Raw genomic sequence first — 13781 nt, 5'->3', positions numbered from 1 at the left:
CAGGCAACTTTGGTTAGGGCCCCTCATGTCATGTGACTTAACCACCTTTCCTAGAGATGTTCAGACTTCTGAAAGTTGGAAATGAGTGACTTCCTAGAAAGTAGTACATTTGTAGGAACAGAACACTTGCGAGTCCCCTCCCCCCGCAGCCTGAAGTAACAGGCATGTGGTTTACTTCGGCTGCTTCCCAGCCAGATCTGTGGCCTCAACACTGAGGCTAGAAAACTGTCAGAGTTTTTATAGTTTTATCTTGCAAAGAATGTATTTACATCAGTGGAGTGCTAACTGAATTTAAAATTTTACCTTCATCTGCATTCCTGTGTCCCTGTGCGTGTGCTTTGTGTAACTGTGATCAGAGTTCAATTCTGATTCTTAAAATGGCAGAAACGGCACTTCTACTTGGTTAATCGTTTTTTTTTCTATTCTCTCAAAAGCTTTAATGTTGACCTAATATCAGGAAAATCCAAGGATATTGCTCTCCACTTGAACCCACGCCTGAATATTAAAGCATTTGTAAGAAATTCTTTTCTTCAGGAGTCCTGGGGAGAAGAAGAGAGAAATATTACCTGTTTCCCATTTAGTCCTGGGATGTACTTTGAGGTAAGATACCATTCTGGGACGGGGAAAAAGAATCCTGGGAGGAGAGGTGGGAGAAGTGGTCAGCTTATGTCAAGTCCTAGCTTAATACGTGGACATAGTACGTGGTGTTTGTTTATTTCGAGACTGTCTGCATTATAAAGGGGCATTCAAATTACAGCCAGTCTGAATGGCCCAGCCAGTAGAATACCACATTATTTGCACTGGAAGTTTTATTGTGTGGCCTCCTATTCACAGGAATTTTAGCAGGCACCTTGCCGCAGGACCGGGGAAACACGGTTAGGATAATCCCCCGTGAACATGAGCACACAGGAACCAGAAACCGGCCTGAGCTCTCCTCCACCTGTCATCTCAGTTACAGATAGCTTTAGGTGGCAGTGCTTTTCCATGGAATTTGTCCTGTTTGTGTGTGTTCGAGGAAAGAGATGTTTAGACTTTGGAACTTGAAGGGCATGTAACTTTCTTAGGGCCCCTCGTGTCATGTGACTTCAAGACATACGGTCACGAATCCCCCAAACGTGTGAAGATTTTCTTCTTCGTAAAGAAACACTTTACGAAGGTGTTTCTGGATGCTGAGCAGACAGTAGTTTCCTTGACGTGGATGCTGGGTGGTTGGTTAGGTTCACTCACTGGTTGAGGTGATGCACTACCTCCCGTGGTCATTTAGGGTCCCACTTCTACATTTTAAAACGGTCACGTGCTCTGGACCATTAGGTTGAGTTCTTGAGCACTCATCAAAACCAGCTGTTACAAGCAGGAACATGAAGGCTGCATAGAAGGCAGCAACTAGACATGAATGTGTTTCCTGAGTTCCTGTGTGTGGAGTTTACAGATGGGAGCTGGTCCTAGGAGGTTCCCTGGAAGTTGTGGATACGGGTTTGGAGGTCAGAGGCATGCAGTAGGGTAAGGTTAAAGGTGGGCCTTGCAGATTGAGGAGATGATTTGAACAAGTCACTGGGGGTAGGTTTGTTGGCTTTGCAAGAGTCCGGGTAGAAGAGAGGACCTGGGGCCCACTGGAGGGAGACAGAAGTGACTGCCCCAGAAGGAAGTGGATCCTTGTGGTTGGTGACAGGAAACCAGTGACTAACTTGCTTTTTGATCTGGGCCCCATGTTTGCTACTGGATTAAAATGAAAAAGGACACTAATTTCTTTAAAATCTTTTTCTCTAGGTTAGTTTTCTACCTCAGGAATAGCCATTCCCTCATGCTGGATTATTTTTCATCTCTGCTTCAAACTCTTGCCTTTTTAGTATGTTTTTATTGAGATCCTTGGATGTTGCCATTATGCCACTACTTTGCTTTTAACCAGTTATCTTCTGTTCCCTGTTGTTTCAAATTCATCAGTTCCAGCTAGTAGTCTTTTAAAAAATCTCATTGTCTTGTGATTTCATCTGTGAGTTTTTTTTTAAATCACATCATGTTCTTCTGAGCTGTTCCATAACATCAGAAAGCTGTGAGGACTTTGCGGCGCCATCTCTTGAACGCGGTGTATGGTGCCTGTTCTGCGGCAATGCGTTCTCCGGGCCGCACGCCTTTCCTTTCTGTTGGCAATACAGGGGTGTTGCACCTGCTGTCATACAATGCAGGGGACTGACGGATCTTCCCACTATACCCCTCTCATGCCAGCTTGTTTTCCCTTCTGGGTGTGCGTGAGGCTGTATTTTGCGTTCTCCTGAGATTTTTTTGTTAAATGTACCTTAGCAAAGGTCCCTTCTGCCTGGTTGAAACTGGGATTTCCACCGTTGTGAGGATAACAGAATTCCAAGTTAACGATATTTTCCTCAATTCTCTACATAGACCTAGAGTCTGACCCTTAGCTCTTTTATCCAAGGACTTGTCCCCAGCAGCCATTTATCACCAGTCAAAGCAGAACAAATAACCCTGTTTCTCTGCCTCAGGGTGGGCCCTGGGGGCGGGGCCAAGGCTGAGCTGCTGCCCCTGCCCCTCCAAGCGTCAGGTGCAGGCTCACCAGACTGGTCTCCTTAGGGTGGCTGGAGAACGCGGGCTGGCCAGACTGGCGGTAGGATCACAATATGAGGCTGACGTGTAAAAGCGATTTAAAAGGATTGTAGTTTCTTTTGGTTTTCACAGCTTTGAGTGCTAGGCAGAGACAGCTCTGAAAGGCTCACACAGAAGGCGGACACCAGCCATGGAAGTGAAGTCACTCTGCCAGAATGCCAGTTGCTCCATAGATCCACAGGGTCCTGAGCACAGAGACACATGGGAGACCACGCTGGGCTGGGGTGGAGGTTGGTGGCCACGCAGCTGTGCAGTCCCAGCGAGAGCCCAGAACTTTGGAAATTCTCAGTTGTGGGATTTGCCTAAGACCTTAGGGTTTAAGGCTGAAAAGTCATGATCCAGGTCCCTTGGTTTCTAGCCCCTTAACTGCAGTCAGCTCCCCTATGAGGGTCAAGATGGCAGCAGTGTTCCTGCATCATTACAGTTCCCGGACATGGGGGTCAGGGGACAGCTTCCCACTTCGCTGGGAGCAGGGGCCGGAGAGGGTGCAGCAGAAGGCAGGCAGGCAGGCCCTGGGCTGCAAGCATGCTCAGTCCCTTCCCCAAGTGGGACAAGGCAGAAGGTGCCACTACCGGATACACTGTAGTTAGAATCTTGATAAGAAGGGAAGTTAGCAGCAGGCTGGGGGAACTTTCTAAACCCAGGGAGCCACTAATTTTGTGTGTACTTTCCTTCCAGATGATAATTTACTGTGATGTTAGAGAATTCAAGGTTGCCATAAATGGTGTGCACAGCCTGGAGTACAAGCACAGATTTAAAGAGCTTAGCAATATCGACACGCTGGAAATCGATGGAGATATTCACTTACTGGAAGTCAGAAGTTGGTAGCTGACATGCTTGCTACAAAAACTGAAATACAAAATGGCTTATGTAACACTGGCCTCGTTAAAGTGCATCTATTATTATATTGTTTATATATATTGTTTAAATGAGCTTGCATAACAAAGTCCTCCTAGGTGTTCAGTCTTGCCATGCAGTGTGGCTCTGTGTAGCCACAGCGTAAGGAAATTCAAGCAAGAGCAACTTCCAGCCATTATTCAGGCCTTTCTGCTCTCTCCCCCACCCTGGTCTCCTTTTTAAACGCGATTCAGCTTCAACAAGTATCTAGTAATATAGTAGCTAACACACATCGAGTACTTATTTTCCGCCAGCACTGTACCAGAGGCTGGGGATATATGTATACAATGGAACATAATACTGCTTTGGCCCCTGTTCTCTTGAGCTCAGAATCTTCTGTGCTCTGCTACTGTGCCACCGATTGTTCTATAGGCGTTAACTGTGTGAAGTAACCAGAGACTGAAAAGAGTTACTCAGCTATTAAGTCACCTAGACGTTAATTTCCAAGACACTGTTCCTACTCCAGAGACTGCTTTCCTAACCAGAGTTCGATCCTATCCCGTAACTGAAAGAATTGATGTTGCCCTTACATCTGGCAATTTCCTTTAACATGATAAATATCTAGCTCTACTAGCTCTAAGCACTGCCGAATACTTAACACTATGAAATCACAGCACAAAGATTAAGTCAAATAACGGTGAAACAAAAACAAATGGCATGAAAAATAACTTGATGTCCATCTCAAGGCCACTCATGTCTGTACCAGTAAACGCTTACAGTACTCGCATTAGGGTGAGTCAGAGGTCTACACACACTGCAGTAAAAAGTTTAAGGTAGATGATTGCAATTTGTAAAACGTTTATGGGTGTAACAATGCAACTGTCAAGATTAGATTTAATGACTGTTCATAAAATAGGCACCATCAGAAAATAAAATACACCGAGACCAATGAAGTAGAGAGTGGTGGTATAAAACTGTTGCTTGTCTGCATGCAAACAGACTTCACCTCTCTGCTCTTCTAAAGATTAGTCCCTCGTCATTAAGGAGCGAGATCAAAACATTGTTATACTTTAAGTGATTAAAATCAAACCTGTATCAGCAAGTTAAACTGTTGCATTTCTGTAAATTTTTTATTATTCTTTGAAGCGAGTTGGCAGAAGTTCTTTGTAGAATTCTTACAGGTCAGATCTTGTCATGGGAAATTTCAAAGGCTCGGGATGGGGGAGGTAAAAAAGCTCAATCAGTTTGATCATATTATCATGAAAATTGCTGTGCTGAATATGCTACCAGGATTTAGGAATATTTTCATTACATATTTTGGTTAGATTTTATCTGTACCCATATACTGAAAACAATACTACTACCAACCTGGTTTTTTAAATGTACTCCACGTAGAAGATTCTGGCACGTAGTTCTTTTCGCTTCATGTTAACGTATCATGCTACATCCTGCCAAGCTCATGGGGGGAGGATGGGGTCCCAATAAGGAGTCTCCCAGGGTTTGTTTTCTCTTTTCCTTCATAAAGACCAGAGGGTGTAACTGAGACAGAGACTACAGGCCACTCAGGAAAAAGGCCCACATATGTCGTCGTTTCCTCTAATTCTTAAACATACTTGATTTTCACTTGTTTTGTACATGGAGTTATTACTAAGACATAAGACCGATTCTTTGACAGAAAATACAAAATATTAAGATAACGTTTTGAAAAGAAGCTATTAGCATTCACCAATGAAATCTTATCAAGTGATTTCTTAAAGGGGAGTACACATTGCTAGCAAGCTATAGCTCTACAGCTGCAATCCAGCCTTTTGCTTCTTTGTCAGGATTCTGCATGAGATTTCTGCACTAAATTAGAACAAAGGCTTTCAAACATTTCTAAACGGTCTACGGGACAGTTCTTAGATGCTTTGAATTTTTTTAAGGCATAAATTAAATCTGCCGTTATTGAAGGCATTTTATTTATTTTATTTGAGCCTTCACCTTCACCATGACATCAGGGATTAGAAAACTTGAAAGTTCCAGGGAACCTGGGTGGCTCAGTCGGGTAAGTGTCTGACTTTGGCTCAGGTCACGATCTCACCATTTTTGAGTTTGAGCCCCGCACTGGGCTCTGTGCTAACAGCTCAGAGCCTAGAGCCTGCTTCAGCTTCTGTGTCTTCCTCTCTCTCTGACCATCTGCCATTTGCACGCTCTCTCTCTCTCTCTCTCTCAAAAATAAACATTAAAAAATAACTTCAAAGCTTGAAAAAAATCTGATACTTTCTCATACAAGTAATTCTTGAATTACCACCAGGGGATATGTGATCATTTCTAATTCTGGAGAAGCCATGCCCCCTAGCGTTTCTAGGCCTTTCCTAGCTGTGGGATCTGCCATAAACAGCCTGTTGCCTCTGGCCCCACCAAAGACAGGAGGTTACACAAGACAATCGTAGTCCTAAGTGGAAAATGCCTCTAGGACTAATTCCTTCTGAGGCCACGCACAGAAATTACGGCTAACGTATCACCTACCCAAAATGAAAAGTATTCCACAAATACCTTTACAGTCAAAAGCACTGTTGCTGAGTGCCGAGTAACTGTCCCTTTCCTGCCAGGAGGGAAATCCGACACGGATACCACATACATAAGACATCCCTTTATGGGAAAAGTAAAGGCTTTAACTGTCTTAAAGAGAGGTACCTCTGTCTTTGCGTGCTGAAATTAAACAGGTCTGATATCAACAGCATCAGTCAGAAAAGACGATGACAAATGCGTAGACAAACAGCAGTCTGTATAAAAATAGGCATCGTTTACTCTTCCTGCAGTTCTGTACAAGGGGCGGGAGAGCAGCGCACGTGGCTGGGGCTCGCACAGCAGTCCGCGCGGGTGTGAGGGCACCAAAAATAATATGGTACCAAACGCCCACAAACACAAAGAAGAAGAAGAAACCCGACCTCTGAACGGAGCAAGACAGCCCCGAAGCGCGGAGGGTTAGAAGTAGCTCTGCAGCGGCTCCCCCAGGACTGCCTCCAGCCGCTGGACGGTCCTCTGGCACTGCCGCTCCACTTCTTCACATTCATCTAAATGCAGAAAGAAACCTGCCTCAGCTTTTGGTTGTCCAGTTCTTCACACCTTGCATCATCTGGCCATTTTTCAGTCCCAAGAGGGAAAATGAAACCTGTCCATGAAGCAGAAAGCATGGTGCCCTCCTCCCAGCCCCCTTCCTGGTCTGACTTGAAGGTGAGGGAGGCCCCCCGAAAGAGCGACACAGTGGACCTCCCGAATTCCTAGTGCCGCCCCGCTCCAGGACGTGAGCGACACGGGAGCGCGGACTGTGAGACGAGCACTGGGCTACTCGCCGCCTCACCCCTGCTGACTGGGATGCACCGCTCTCTCGGGCGGCAGGGCGTTCGCCGCACCCAGAGCTGTGTAAACCTGGCCTGAACCCCAGTTCTACCTGCTATGCTCCTTTCAAAGCCTCCAGTTTCTTCCTTTATGAAACAGGGAGAAAGGCACCCACATGTGAGGACTGCAGGAGACCCTCCAGGTAGGGCACGGAGGAAATGTTGGCTGGTGCTAACAGGCAGCTAACCTACTGCAGTCGTTGGCGCCAGACCTTCTGATAGGCCCTCATGTCTGCGGACCGAGATACTCAATCCTATCAATGTGCGAGGCTAATGAGAAACAGTACTGTAGTCAGTTTTCACCACCATAAACACAGAAGTAAAGGAGATGAGATTCCCCTGTAAACAAGTTTCCAATGTTCGCAGGGTGGTCACCTAGCACGCTCCCCCACCCTACTCAACATGGGAAGTCCGCCCTGTGTGCACTGTCATGTGGGGCGGGCGGAGGGTGGGGTTTCTGTCCAAATGTCCACGATCACCGGGCATACCTTCACAGACTTTTTGTCATTATGTCTTAGTAGGTTAGGAATTACCTTCCATCAATTCAGCTAAGAAAGGGATGGACTCTGGTAGCAAGACAAGATAATTCTCCTTTAGTTTTTCAGCCAGTGCTAACACCGTAATCAGAGCAGCAAATCGAACCTGAAAGGAATAAAAAGGTAAAGAAGGATTTTAAAAACCCTCCAAGATTATCAGTGCTATATTTATATCTTACAACTGTCTAACTTGAGACAGGTCTGCCTTTTTAAAATTTCTAAAAATTTATTTCTGAGAGAGAGAGAGACAGACAGTGTGAGCAGGGGAGGGTCAGAGAGAGAGACACAGAATCTGAAACAGGCTCCAGGCTCTGAGCTGTCAGCACAGAGGCTGACGTGGGGCTCAAACCCATGAACTGCGAGATCATGATCTGAGCCAAAGTCGGATGCTCAACTGACTGAGCCACCCAGGCGCCCCCAGGTCTGCCTTTTTAAACTAAACGTTACTTCACATGAATTGGTTCTTCTTTCCACTCCACTTTCATCTCAGAAAACCCATTTATATGGCAACTTAGGATCTGTTTATGATATGGACAACCTTATACCAGTGGTTTTTACAGTGTCTTCCAATACTGCAGGGCTTAATGCGAATACTTTTTCTAACATTTTCCTTTAAAAACAACAATCAAATAAAAAGCCACACACAAACTCAAGTATGTCATCTAGTTTACGTGCACTGAAGCTCACAGGCTCACCTCGCTGGGGGCAAGGAGGCCAGCCTGGCGCCTCAGGCAGGACCCTTCCCTCAGAAGCCTGACTGGGTCACCACTACAGTGGTGGGAGGGGCCAGCCGCTCAGCACAGAATTAAAAAACAATGACTGTATCGTGACGTCCCGATCTGGGAACTTAAAATTAAGTCTGGGTGTTTCTCTATTCCTATTTCATATTCCTAATTCATATGTTTTCTATTCTCTATTTCATATTTCTGGTCTATGACAAGGAATACAAGCAATTGTCTGGCTCTGTTAGTAATTCACTTCGAAACAAAAGCTGTACTAATCCCCTTTCTGGTTTTGGATAATGACAACAAAATATCTGGATACAGCAAAATGACTTCTTTAAAAAGCCTATGTGACTACCTACCAGACTTTTTTTGATATTGTACATTCAAAATAAAATATTAAGGTAAATTAAATGCTGTAAGCTTGTAAGACCCTGTAATTTAAAATCTGGGGGTTTGTGAAAATAGCCTCATTGTTCTCTCTCCTAATAAATGTTATGAATTTCAAGTAATAAATCTTTTGATAAAATTCTGCTTCACTCTGCTTTGTTCACTGAGGTACTCGTATGATGATTAGATTGCACGGGGCTGTAACTCCCATTCATCCTCGCCCATGTGTGTGTCGGTCTACCACTACTTACCTTCCGTTATTTCACAAAATCCTAAGCCTGATACACACGACGGAGAGAATCCATTGCTCTAACTCAAAGGAATGTTCGCATTCCTTTAAATATGTCACTGCTTGCATCTAACACACCGTGGGGGTGAGGGAGGACTTCTATTACACATAAATAGCCTTTAAGTAAAAACCAAACATATCTCAGGCTCAAACTTATGCCCAACAGAGCAACCTCTAGTTCTAGAAGCCAAGGAGCTGGTTGACCACGGGCCTACGGTCACTATCGCTTCAGGGCTGTTTAAATGGGGAACACACGCAGCTTCGGGGCCTGTCGACCACAGCACCCACCTTGGGTGAGGAGTCTCTCGTCTTTAGCAGAATCTGGTAGTTCAGCGGTTTCCATAGAGAGTCGTCTGCCATGGCCACGGAGAACTGCGCTATGCACGGGATCAGGTGCTTCGTCACTCGCTCCTGGAACCGTTCTTCTCCTCCCAGCCTGTTTTCTAGCTACGAGGAGGGAGACAGGGACTCTGAGCAACAAGTCTCCTGTTTGAGAAATCTCCGGTGTGTAAATACACTTGTCTACTCTTTCATATCAGCAGGCTCGATGACCGGTGTGCAATTTGAATGCTCTCTAGAGCAAACCGATGGTTTGGGGCCGTGACGGATGGCCATGGCCCTTGGCATCACCCCTCCCTCCCTGCACAGAACAGCTGAAAGGCGTTCTTCCAGACGGCAGCCAAGCCCTAAAACATTCTGAGTCAATCCAGCTTTACAAAATTAAAAATCTAACCAAGAGACCTTATAATCTGCCTTCTATTTGAAAAATTCAAAAGTAAAACTTGGTACACACCATTATGAAGATAAGTTCTGTACATTAAAAATGAAAAATCGATTTTGAAATAAAAATTTCATTTAAAAAAGCCTGAAGAAAGCCCAGCAAGCTGCAATTTTAGAACATATAAAGCTAGTAAATATCTAACAGTGAATCAAAAAAAATGAAATCTTGTCACGCGCAGTAACGTGGATGGAACTATAGAGGGTATGCTAAGCGAAAGAAGTCAGACAAAGTATCATGATTTCACCTCTATGTGGAATTTAAGAAACACAATAGATGAACAAAGGAGAAAGAAAGAAGAGTAAGATAACAGAGAGGGAGGTAAACCATAAGACACACCTGAATACAGAGAACAAAGGAGGGTTGCTGGAGGGAAGGTGGGTGGGGGATGGGCTGGATGGGGGATGGACAACACAGAGGGCACTTGTTGGCAGGAGCACTGGGTGTTGTTCTGTAAAGTGATGAATCTACATTCTACTGGTACCATTATTACACTACATGTTAAGTAACTTGGATTTAAATATAATTAAGAAAAAAATTTAACAGTGACAATAATTTTCTCATCCTGTGTCAAAAAGATGGTTCCACGTGGGTACCTGGTCCACCAGGGGCATCATCAAGGCTTCTGCTCTCTCTTTACTGATAAAATGCTGAGTATCAAACAGGAAGATTTTATATAAACAGTTCAAAATAAACTGTAATAGCAAGCAGCACTTTTCAGGGTCATCGTCAGAGTCAAAAAATGCTTCATCTGTAGATAGGGGAGAGTAAAAGTGAAAAAACAATTGATTTTCACAATTTAACCTCAAAGTTTAAATTCAAATCACTATCAACACTACAATCAGAAGAGTATTTCTAAAATGATACAGAAATCTGGATGAAGGCATGACAAAAAACAGGTGGCTCTCAGGGAAGTGGCTCCTTCTGTAGGAGACAAGTTCTCAGTTCAGATCCCTTAGTTTGGCAAGTTCAACTACCACTTATCAAGTGGGATACTTATTAGCAGTAAAGAAAACACCAATCTTCCATCTTTACATTTTAAAGTTATTTTCAGTAACCTACAGTAGCACGTACCCATTTACCGTATTCTTTTTTCTAAGTGAGTCAACTGGTTACTAACATGTTTTCATTCTGCTGAAGCAAACACTTCAATGGCTGTTGACTGCGAAGTAAAACCTTCACCCTCGTATTCATTACACCTCCTGTACCTGTGTAAGGTGCACAGGGCAAAGGTGTCCACGGGACTCAGCTACCCACCTGTTTTGGAGATGTTCACCTGGTTCAAGGTGTCAGCAAAAGGCTTCACCAAGTGGCCAGCAAACAGAGTAAAAAGCCCTTTCAGTTTCTCAGCAATGCTATCTGCTAAGTTGTAAAATGTCAAAAGTCGGTCCTTTGGGGCATCCTCTGTTTTAGCCCAGTCAAACAGCTAAAAAGATAAGGTGGTATTAGTTTATTCTATGTGTCTTATAATACTTATGGATGGGCACAAAGGAGACGTGGAAGAAGAAAGCTTACCTTGAAGAACAGGGGCCTGAATGTGACTTCAGAAAGTTTTACCACCATGGCTACTAGACAGTCAATGATATAATTCTCTGTTTTTCCAATTTCCTCCAGATCATCCTGAAAGCAGATTTATTAGCCAGATTACTCACATGTGGATCTAAATAACTTTGACAAGTAAAACAGATTACACAGCTAGATTTTTCTTTGGCTCTTAAACAAGCACAAGTTATATCCTAATATAACTTTAGGATATGGGGAAACGGAAATGAGCTTACTTCAGAATGCTGTGCTCTGAAGTCCAGGGCTTCTAAGAAGAATGTTGTTAGCTGAGCCTGGTGGGATGTGAGCTCTTCTTTCTTCATGACCCCAATGTGCTCTTGCAAGATGCTCATAAACGGGTGCATGTGCTTCTACCAGTAACACAATAAAGAGATATGCCGACGTTAAATATTCTCAGAGTTCATTAATGCATTTATCAATTAAATAACCATCCTTGTCAGGGTGCCTGGGTGGCTCAGTTGATTAGGTTAAACAGCATATAATTTCAGCTCAGGTCATGATCTCACGATCCGTGAGTTCGAGCCCCATGTCAGGCTCTGTGCTGGCAGCTCAGAACCTGGAGCCTGCCTGAAATTGTGTCCCTCACCGGCCCCCCCCTTCCCCGTCCCTGTCCACGGTGTCTCTCAAAAATGAATGTTAAAAATAAAAAAACTTAAAAAACAACCATCCTCTTCTAAGTGAAAACAAATTTCAGTACCATATCTCCCTTCTCCAAAGTCTAATACCCAGTGTAATCTAACCTTCCAGTTCTTCTCAATTTGCTTGTAAGTTCTGTTGATCGCTGGCAATAAGACTCGGGGTGAGAGCGTGGTAGCCAGTGTCTTTTTAAGGGATGTGACACGGAGATTAGCTTGTGAGGCAGAACCCATTTCACTTGTGATTTTCTCCAAATGAACCACCTACAGGAATATAAAAATCATGATCAAAGCCGGTATGGAAACTCACTGACAATGTCTGCACACTTACAGAAGTCAATCCAGAGGCTAGTGGCTGGGGAAAGCTTGGTGCACTATAGCTTCTTCACAGAATTCCTTTCAAAGCCAGCCTTAGACACCTGTAGGTACAACTGAACAGATGCCTCTTTCCCAAGTGGAGTCAGGGATGTATGTAAATGGCGGAAGGCAGAAGGACACAGAGCACTCAGACTGATGGGAGTTTTTAGAGGACAGGAATCCAGAGACCATGAGAAGAGTCAAGTTTGTTCTTGCTAAATAATCTAGAAAGCTCCTCAGATGTAGGGGTCCCTTTCTATAAAAAGTCTACTTTTTAGATGCCTCAGTTGGTTAAGCGTCCGACTTCGGCTCAGGTCATGATCACACGGTTCATGGGTTCAAGCCCCATGTTAGGCTCTGTGCTGTTAGCTCAGAGCCTGGAGCCTCCTTCAGATTCTGTATCTCCCTCTCTCTCTGACCCTCCCCTGCTCACACTTTCTCTCTCTCAGGAATAAATAAAAAACATTAAAAAAAAAAAACAAAAAACAGTCTACTTTCAAGCCCTGGCTATCCAGTGTGTGAATCAGCTAAATAATTTTCATCATAGCAGCTGAGGCTCCTAACCTCATAAATGGCAAATGACCAATACAACACAATAGAGTGAAGACTGTTCTGGGGCATTTTCAGTTAGAAGTGCCCTTTGCCCCCTACCCATGTGCCAAGTAACCACTGAACAGCAACAGAGGGATTCTGGTTTTGAAAGACACCTTAGGATTAAAAAATCTTTCACATTAGAAACAAAGAGGGCACACAAGATTCTACAACAAGTAATAAAAGGCAGCTCTACCAGCCCACCACCAAGGATCTCATGGAGGGGAAAGAAAGGCGATAAAACACATTCTGTAAGGGGCGTCTGGGTGGCTCAGTCGGTTAAGCGTCCGACTTTGGCTCAGGTCATGATCTCACGGTCTGTGGGTTTGAGCCCCATGTGGGGCCCTGTGCTGACAGCTCAGAGCCTGGAGCCTGTTTCAGATTCTGTGTCTCCCTCTCTCTCTGACCCTCCACTGCTCACACTGTCTCTCTCTCAGAAATTAAAAAACATTAAAGAAAACAAAAACAAAAAACACATTCTGCAAAATCAAAATAGAGAGGAGCCTTATAAGAAAGCAATGACCATTTCGACATCATGATCAAGCAGGAGGGATGATGGGAGAGGAAAAGGGCATGGCATGTTGAGGTTTTAGAACTATTCTTCTGATCGTAGTGTTAATAGTGATTTGAATTTAAACTGTGAGGTTAAATTGTGAAAATCAATTTTTTTTTCACTTTTACCCTCCCCTATCTACACATGAAGCATTTTTTTTTCTTTTGACTCTGACAATGACTGTGAGAAGTGCTACTTGCTATTACAGTTTACTTTGAACTGTTTATGTAAAATCTTCCTGTTTGATACTCAGCATTTTATCAGTAAACAGAGAGCAGAAGCCCTGATGCTGCCCCTGGTGGACCAGGCAACCACGTGGCTCACCTGGGCCAGGACGCCTTCTAGGTGCGGGCTGATGAAGTGTGGGAGGGTCTCCACAACCTTCTGCAGAGCCGCCAGGGCACTGAGCAGATGGACCTCACCGGGGACCAGCTCACTGCTGTTCTTCACTGTTGTCAGCAGTGACGGCATCAGGCTAGACATAAAAAACAAGAGCTTTAGAGTAACTCTAAGAACAGAGAATGGAGGAAGTCA

General features: G+C 44.2%; 2 protein-coding genes across 6 annotated transcripts in view; one reads left to right on the top strand and one right to left on the bottom strand.

The window, feature by feature from the left end:
- LGALS8 (galectin 8) overlaps positions 1-4561 on the top strand; it is a 33669-nt gene extending 29108 nt beyond the window's left edge. For all 5 annotated transcript variants that reach the window (XM_039247154.1, XM_039247152.1, XM_039247153.1 and 2 more), the window contains 2 exons: positions 435-600; positions 3295-4561. In XM_039247154.1, coding sequence (XP_039103085.1) covers positions 435-600; positions 3295-3444 — 316 coding nt within the window. In that variant the 3' untranslated portion in view covers positions 3445-4561. The remainder of the gene's footprint in view (positions 1-434; positions 601-3294) is intronic.
- Positions 4562-6217: 1656 nt separating this feature from the next.
- HEATR1 (HEAT repeat containing 1) overlaps positions 6218-13781 on the bottom strand; it is a 48506-nt gene continuing 40942 nt past the window's right edge. The window contains exons 37-45 of the mRNA XM_039247163.1: positions 13572-13722; positions 11852-12010; positions 11327-11461; positions 11064-11168; positions 10806-10974; positions 10145-10299; positions 9059-9217; positions 7367-7475; positions 6218-6509 (exon numbers count right to left, since the gene is read on the bottom strand). Of these exons, the coding sequence (XP_039103094.1) occupies positions 6421-6509; positions 7367-7475; positions 9059-9217; positions 10145-10299; positions 10806-10974; positions 11064-11168; positions 11327-11461; positions 11852-12010; positions 13572-13722 (1231 nt within the window). The 3' untranslated portion in view covers positions 6218-6420. The remainder of the gene's footprint in view (positions 6510-7366; positions 7476-9058; positions 9218-10144; positions 10300-10805; positions 10975-11063; positions 11169-11326; positions 11462-11851; positions 12011-13571; positions 13723-13781) is intronic.

Source organism: Hyaena hyaena, unplaced genomic scaffold, assembly GCF_003009895.1.
Source record: "Hyaena hyaena isolate Hyena2069 unplaced genomic scaffold, ASM300989v1 scaffold_288, whole genome shotgun sequence".
In the NCBI taxonomy this organism is placed as follows: domain Eukaryota; kingdom Metazoa; phylum Chordata; class Mammalia; order Carnivora; family Hyaenidae; genus Hyaena; species Hyaena hyaena.
This window is presented reverse-complemented; position numbering and strand designations above follow the sequence as displayed.